This window comes from Nanorana parkeri, unplaced genomic scaffold (assembly GCF_000935625.1).
Source record: "Nanorana parkeri isolate BGI_ZX_2015 unplaced genomic scaffold, ASM93562v1 scaffold1944, whole genome shotgun sequence".
In the NCBI taxonomy this organism is placed as follows: domain Eukaryota; kingdom Metazoa; phylum Chordata; class Amphibia; order Anura; family Dicroglossidae; genus Nanorana; species Nanorana parkeri.
The window spans coordinates 248,596-256,700 of NW_017308212.1; the positions used below are offsets into that span (position 1 = coordinate 248,596).

The 8,105-nt window shown below is 46.2% G+C and overlaps 1 protein-coding gene across 1 annotated transcript in view; it reads left to right on the top strand.

Annotated features, from left to right (window-relative positions):
- OTOF (otoferlin) overlaps window positions 1–6,990 on the top strand; it is a gene marked incomplete at its 3' end in the record, with an annotated part of 174,181 nt that extends 167,191 nt beyond the window's left edge. Inside the window, exons 39-40 of the mRNA XM_018572131.1 lie at window positions 4,553–4,794; window positions 6,812–6,990. Of these exons, the coding sequence (XP_018427633.1) occupies window positions 4,553–4,794; window positions 6,812–6,990 (421 nt within the window). The remainder of the gene's footprint in view (window positions 1–4,552; window positions 4,795–6,811) is intronic.
- Between the last annotated feature and the right edge of the window lie 1,115 nt (window positions 6,991–8,105).

Sequence of the window (8,105 nt, forward strand, 5' to 3'; positions counted from 1 at the left end):
GTGGGGGGGGGGGGGGTAAAGGAAGTTTATTTTATGAGGTTTGACCATCACATAGTAACTTGCCTCAGGGCTCTTTAAGACTATCATACAGGAGACTATGGTAGTACTTTAAGCCTTGGGATGCACACACAAAGCACAGCCCACCTGTTCAGTATTTTAATTTGTCATCTAAATATCGGGTTGCCACCTTTTTTTTGAAGCGAAACGCGAACACTCAAGCGAGGCCTGGACATTTTTTTGGGGAGAATGAGTGCTTGCTTATTCATATGTAAATAGCGCCACCCATTCCTATGTAAATATCACAGATGAGACTATTTTCAGTGGGGGGCCAGTAGCCCCTATCTTAATTTTGGTTGCCCCTTTCTGCCTGACATCTTGTGTCCGGGTTTCTGCTGCCATGAAACCAGGGCACAGCACTCAAAACCCGAATTGTCCGGGTGAATCCTGGACAGGTGGCATCTCTATCTACGTATTGCTTTGCTGTACCAGCCCCCCCCCCCAAGTTACTTGTGTCCATAATCTGGTGATCTTGGAACTCAGTTGCTGTTCATACTGGGACACACTGTGTAGGCTCCTTGCCTCCTCTTGAATCCTGAGGTTCCAAGAATGCAGAGAGCAGGAGGAGAGGAAGTTGCATATCACGGGCTTCTGGATCAACACAGACAGAGAAGGGCCATCATTCCTAATGAAACTTTTCAATTCACTGAGTTAATTCATGGAAGAATCCCTTAGAACACGCAATGGCTGCTTCCCTCATGTCTGGGCAACATGGACAAGTTCTAAACACCTTTGTGGACCTTTCAGTAACAAAGAGGTTATCTGCGGAGAAAAAGCTGGCTGTGAAGGTGAAGATGATGCATCAATAGTGTATACTGCATGCCACATTTCCTCTCATTCTCCTTTTATTCATGTCTTCACTAACAACTCTCCACTTCCTAACCTGTGTGGGGCATGCGGGTCTATGTCTGTGTGCTTTGTTCTGCTTTGTGTGTGTAGCATGTTATCGGTATGTTGCTCACAAATGTCTATTTTATGAATATAGAAATGTTTATGTCACAAAAAAAGTATTACAGGAATATTGCAGAGCATATCATTGTCATCAAGGGGTCAGTCCGCTCAGAGCTGGTCAGCTGACCCCCATGATAAGATCTTTTACAATTCCAAAGTATTTTATTGGTTTTACATAGCGTGGCTGAGATAACAACAGTTCAAGTTAAAGTGACATTAAACCCTCAGATTTTTTATCATAAAACAATTCTGTAATGTGCGCCTTACTGTAATCCATGGTTGTTTCCCTTCTCTTTGCTGCTCTTCCTTTTAAATCTGTATCTCTTCTCATGCTGGGCAGGACTTCTGTTTTGCAGCAGACTGCCTTGTCTCTGGAATGGATACGTGTATACGTTTCTATAGACTTGTAGCCTGAGCCAGCACTACAGGAAGAGGCACTCAGCTGCAAAGGGAAGTTCTCCCCCAGCATGAGAAGACATGAGGATTTAAAAGGAAGAGCAGCAAAGAGAAGGGAAACAACCATGGATTACAGTAAGGCGCACATTACAGTACTGGTTTATGTTAAAATATCTGAGGGTTTAATGTCACTTTAAGCTGACAAAAATAATATACAGTCAAGAAGCAGAGTCCAGACATTGTGTGGTGAGCTCGTTGTTTGATACGCAAAGTGCATCCTCACAGGGAAGCTAGGTAGTTATTTATATCAGGTAAATAAGTCATCTCAAGGAGCTGTTACTCCAAAGTCGAGCCCTGGACCACAAGGGGACCCGTCCGGGCTACCGTCCCTGTGCTCCAGAGCCGAAAGCATCGCTAAACTGTGATATAACAGAAGTTATTAAGAATAGGGGGGGACAGGGGACAGTAGGGACACACTAGGAAGGGGGAAGGGGGTAGGAAGGGGAAATGCACCAGGGACTCTGATAGTCCTAGAAGTATGTGAGACTCTCCAACGGAAGCTCAGGGTGTGCGTAAGCTATCCAAGGGGTCCAGATTTTTTGGAAATTCTTTTGGGTGTCCAAAAGGATACTAGAGAGTTTCTCGTTTATGAAAAACGAATCTATCCTACGGTGCACATCCGCGAAAGAAACAAATTGCTTTCTCCAGGCTTGGGCTATTGCCTGCTTCACTGCTAGAAGGATATAAACAGCCAGTTTATATTGAGATTTTGTGAGTGTCGGTGGCTTGAAGTGTAGGAGTGTTATAGTTGTATTGAAAAGAGAACGTAGGAGAAGCATGATGGGATCTTTTACACATCAAGGACAACCCTCCTCAGTTCTTGGACTCATCCTCCAGCTGCAACCATTTCAAAACCAAAGCCCCAATTTCAGGTCCAGTTTTATACATCCTTCCCCCCTTCACCTTGGCCAACCCTTCTACCCTTGTCGACTGGTTAGCCTTAGTATCACACTAACAGCCTTAGATGACATAGACGTACAAGGCACACCAAGCCTGAGGTCAGTTTGCCCACTTCGGCATCAGAAACTAGAACCAATGACAAGAACAGTGGCAGAACAATCGCCATAACCACCCAAACGGCCGCTATGGGGCACAGGGAGGCCCGGCCAGGACAAGGAACAAAGGGGTCCCCCTGTTGCCATGCGGGATGTCTGGGTTGCTATGGCATCTCAGACTGCTGGCTGTCACTGGCCGGTGTGAGGAGGAATGCGCCATTGTTTAGATCACTGACAAGCTGTCAGTGATCTGTGCAGCGGTGCGTTCCTCCTCACACCGGCCAGTGACAGCCAGCAGCTGCGGAGGAGGAGGCTGGGGCAGGGGCAGCAGGGGGGAGGAGGGGGGGATGCAGGGTCACTCTCAGGTAGGCTGTTTGGGATCTCAGGTGGGCTCTGCAAGGGGCATAACTAGAAATCATAGAGCCCCATACAAAATTTTCATATGGGGCCCTGTGATTTCTATTTACTCCCCTGGACTGAAACCAATGCTTAGAAGAGTGGAGCAAACCAATGGCAGTTTCTTCAGGAGTGTATGGACCCAGATCAGGTAAAACATAGAATATTAGCCCGCTGATGTATATGCATAGACTGTGCAAGCACAATGACATAGAGCCAGCTACATTGCACTGTTTGGCTGTGCCTCTCATAGAAAGCCCTACCACACTACACTACGGCCTATGTTGGCTTTCCAGATATTAGGTCCTGCCCATCATATAAAATCAGTAGGTACTCCGGAAGCTGAACCTTAACTGGAAAAGAAATAATGAAGTAAACTTTACAGATAATAGGAAGCTGTTGGGTGATGCAACTTGTTAACATTCACCCAGCACTAATATTGTATTGCTCATGAACCCTTTGGGTCCTGGACCCCTGGAGAAAACGTTACCCCCAAGGCTAGCTTTGTGTTGTCTCCTTCTTCCTGTAATGTAACATTAAAGGAGAACTATGAGGGGAGTGAAAATCACTCAGCCGCATAGTTCGAGCCGAATTGTGACAATGAAACTGTCACAGGTCGGCTTAATAGATCGCAAAGTGAGCGAACACATACCGTCACTCGCTCACTTCTCGATCATCTCCCAGCAGAGAGCCGTGACTGTCACTCACCGCTCCCCACAGGGATTTCCCGCTCCAATGCTCCAGCGCTGACTGGAAGAACAGACTGGGGAGGGCACAGCTGGCTCTGCCTCTAGATAGGCAGAGCCAGCTGTCAATCACGCAGCTGGGTGGACCCAGACAGCATTGTCGGGATCCGTCCCGGCTGCGGCGGTCTCAGTATACAGTGAGCTGTAGCTCGCAATATACTGAGCTTTGGGTGACGGGAGGACGCTAGTTTGTGTCCTCCCGTGACAATTAAGAGAACTATGGGGAAAAACACTGACCCCATAGTTCTCTGTAACTGAGAGAGTGAGACCTTCCCGGGTTGTAATGGTTGCAGCAGGAAGATAAGACTGGGAACTCAAGTATAGACCTCTGACAATATATTTTAGTATTGAACGTGGCCTTAAAATTGCGGCAATATTTTAAATAGCTGCAAAGTTTAGGCATTGAGAAGTCCTTCAGTTGGTTGAAGGTAAGTGATGTGTCAACAGACGAATTCTACTTCTCAGATTTCCTTGGTAGAGTAAACAACTACGGTAACTGGATTAAATGACGCCATAGTTTAGCTACTGGCAGTGTCTTAGTTATATGTATGATGTAGAGATGTCTACATTCAATGCTTGGAAGTATACTAGAAAGTGTTGAGGTTTCAGACATGGATTTTCAGAACCCAAAACCTATTTTCCAGTTCTGGTGGGTCTCATAGTTGTCATATTTTGGCTCTCATGTAGTTGTCATGCAACCGGATTCTCCATCCAGCCCCTATCTGAGCGGATACTGACTGAATGAGGCAGCTGTTTGTCCCCCATGACCAGGCCAAGTTCCAGCAGGTTAAGCCTAAATCCCGTCTGCTGGAATATGGTCACAGTGACCTCCCCTTACATAAATGTATGTAACTAAGTCCCACTACTCCTAATATTAGAGCATGTTATTGCAGCTAACGATCCTTGTTTCCAAGTGTTCTCTCTCACTCTGTCTTTGGATGGGACACATAGGTGGCTGAAGGGACAACAGGAGGACAAGCAAGACACGGACGTCCACTATCACTCCCTTACCGGTGAGGGCAACTTTAACTGGAGGTTTATGTTCCCATTTGATTATCTGATGGCCGAAGAGAAGATTGTCATCTCCAAGAAGGAGTCCATGTTCTCCTGGGACGAGACGGAGTACAAGATACCGGCACGCCTCACTCTACAGGTCTGGGACGCCGACCACTTCTCTGCTGATGACTTCCTGGGTACGACTGTACAATACATAATGTAAACTGTACTGAGGGTGAAAAATTGTGTGTATTGTGCTGAACATGGACCATGTCATGCTTACATAGACACAGTCCATGGAAGGCAATCTTCTGAAAAGTGATAAAAATTATTTTATGACAAGCTGAGGGAGGTTTAGGGATACCTGTGATGAAGATCTGTGGTCAAGTTGGGGGTCATTGTAGACTACAGATTGAATAACAGCTCGCAGTGCCAGGCTGCTGTAAACAAAGCTAGTAGGGTTTTGTCCTGTATTAAGAAGGGGGTGTATTGTAGGGACAAGTCTATAATTTTGCCACTTCGCTGGTTCGGCCTCATCTGGAGTACGCGGTCCAGTTTTGGTCACCAGTCCACAGAAAAGATGTCCTTGAGCTGGAAAGAGTCCAGCGGAGGGCAACCAAACTAATTAAGGGGCTGGAGGACCATTTACTAAATTTAAATATGTTCTCGCTGGAAGTAAGGAGATTAAGGGGGGATATGATTTTCATGTACAAGATGTTCAATGGTGGGAGCAACATTAGCAACAAACTCTTTACAGTTAACCCCATAACAAAGACTAGAGGCCACCACCTAAAATTGGTGGAGAAAAAATTTCAGCACAAGGGGCGCAGGGGGTTCTTCTCAGTTAGATCGGTTAGGGTCTGGAACTCTCTGCCACAGGCGGTGATTTCAGCTGAGAGTGTGGAATCATTCAAGAAGCTCTTGGACGATTTCCTTGGAGACCATAACATACAAGGGTACAGGTACTCCTTAAGAACAAGATCACACATGGACTCATACACACGCATACACATCAGCAGAACCAAATGCATACACGCATTGGACTTGATGGACTTATGTCTTTATTCAACCTCAAATACTATGTAACTTTGTAAGTTTCCAGGTTACATCATGCCGCCATTACAAAGAGACATTACACCCCCCTATTGGTTTAGAATGAGACCCTTTCTACTGCAGCAGTAAGAGCGAGTTTTCAAAGCAGGGCAGACATTTAGGGAGGGAGATTAAAGAAGCTGATGGACAACCAATATTTGTGGGCCTGTACCAAAAGGTGAAATGTCCATTTTAAGCAGACTGGTCCTTTAATAAAATCTTGCATGATGCTGTTTAAAAGTAGAAGTAATCCTTAACTTAATGGCATTGCATTAGGTGAAGCAGCAGTAAATGCATGGCAAACCTCTGGGTGGGATTCCTGAGGCTGACAACAGTGGACCATGGCTATGCTATGGCATGACCACATGTAGCCTCCATTAGAAGTCCATGTGAGAGGGTGACAACACAGGATCAGGGACAATATAAAATTGCAACTATCAATATTATTATTATACAGGATTTACATAGCGCCAACAGTCTGCGCAGCACTTTACAATATAAGGAAGACATTACAATCACAATACAATTTAAGAGAAGATGGTAAGGAGGGCCCTGCCCCTGAGGGGCTTACAATCTAAAAGGGAGGGGCAAGTGATACACGAGGAGGTAGCTTTGTGGGGATGAATTGTTTGAGAACATGATGGTTGAGCGGTTAGGTTGAGGTGGGATGGGCTTCCCTGAAGAGATGAGTCTTTAGGGATCGCCTAAAGGCAAGTCAGAGTGGGAGACAGACGAACAGGTTGGGGTAAAGAGTTCAAGAGATGGGAGAGACTCTAGTGAAGTCCTGGAGGCGAGCATGGGAGGAGCTGATGAGGCAGCTGGAAAGCAGGAGGTCTTTGGAAGAGCGGAGGGGGCGGTTAGGGTGATACTTTGAGACAAGGTTTGAGATATAGCCGGGGGCAGAGTTGTGGATGGTTTTGGGATGACAATAGGTCTGCTTTTACAATATATATATAATTGTTTGGGGGGTTTAAACAGTTTTCTACAAAAAATTCTGATTTTAACAAAAGTGCAGAATGTTAATAATTGCTCCGCTCCCGAAGTGGATAATTATCTCCTTACAGTTTGAGTTTCCCCCGAGTCGCCTGTTTCTACATTGGTCCTGTTTCCTTCCCACTACAGGGGCCATCGAGTTGGACTTGAACCGTTTCCCTCGAGGGGCAAAGACGGCGAAGCAATGCTCCATAGACATGGTGGCACCCGAGGTGGATTTGCCAATGGTCTCTATCTTCAAACAGAAGAGGGTGAAAGGATGGTGGCCCTTCGTTGCCCGGAATGAAAACGATGAACTTGAACTCACTGTAAGTCGCCCGATGGTTTCTCCTCGAGCTGTTATTAAAGTTTGATCCGGGATGTTTCATTCAATGGTGGCTTTATCTTTGCTGGCCTTCCTGAATAGGAGGGGCCTGATTCCTGAATTAAGAGTGGCCTGATTCCTGAATAGGAGTGGCCTGATTCCTGAATAGGAGTGGCCTGATTCCTGAATAGGAGGGGTCTGATTCCTGAATAGGAGGTGTCTAATTCTGAATAGGAGGAGTCTGATTCCTGAATGGGAGTGGCCTGATTCCTGAATAGGAGTGGCCTGATTCCTGAATAGGAGTGGCCTGATTCCTGAATGGGAGTGGCCTGCTTCCTGAATAGGAGGGGTCTGATTCCTGAATAGGAGGTGTCTAATTATGAATAGGAGGAGTCTGATTCCTGAATGGGAGTGGCCTGATTCCTGAATAGGAGTGGCCTGATTCCTGAATAGGAGTGGCCTGATTCCTGCAAAGGAGGGATCTGATTTCTAAATGGGACGGTCTGATTCCTAAATGGGACGGTCTGATTCCTGAATAGGAGGGGTCTGATTCCTGAATGGGACGTTCTGATTCCTAAATGGGACGGTCTGATTCCTGAATAGGAGAGGTCTGATTCCTGAATAGGAGTGGTCTGATTCCTAAATAGGAGTGGCCTGATTCCTGAATAGGAGGGGTCTGATTCCTGAATAGGAGGGGTCTGATTCCTGAATAGGAGAGGTCTGATTCCTGAATAGGATTGGCCTGATTCCTAAATAGGAGTGGCCTGATTCCTGAATAGGAGGGGTCTGATTCCTGAATAGGAGGGGTCTGATTCCTGAATAGGAGAGGGGGCTGATTCCGTGATAGGAGGTGTCTAATCCTGAATAGGAGTGGTCTGATTCCTGAATAGGAGTGGCCTGATTCCTGAATAGGAGTGGCCTGATTCCTAAATAGGAGGTATCTGATTCCTGAATAGGAGGGGCTTGATTTCTGAATAGGAGGGGTCTGATTCCTGAATAGGAGGGGTCTGGCTCCTGAATAGGAGGGGTCTGATTCCTGAATAGGAGGGGCTTGTTTCCTGAATAGGAACTGAATAGAAGTGGCCTGATTCCTGAATAGGAGTGGCCTGATTCCTGAAT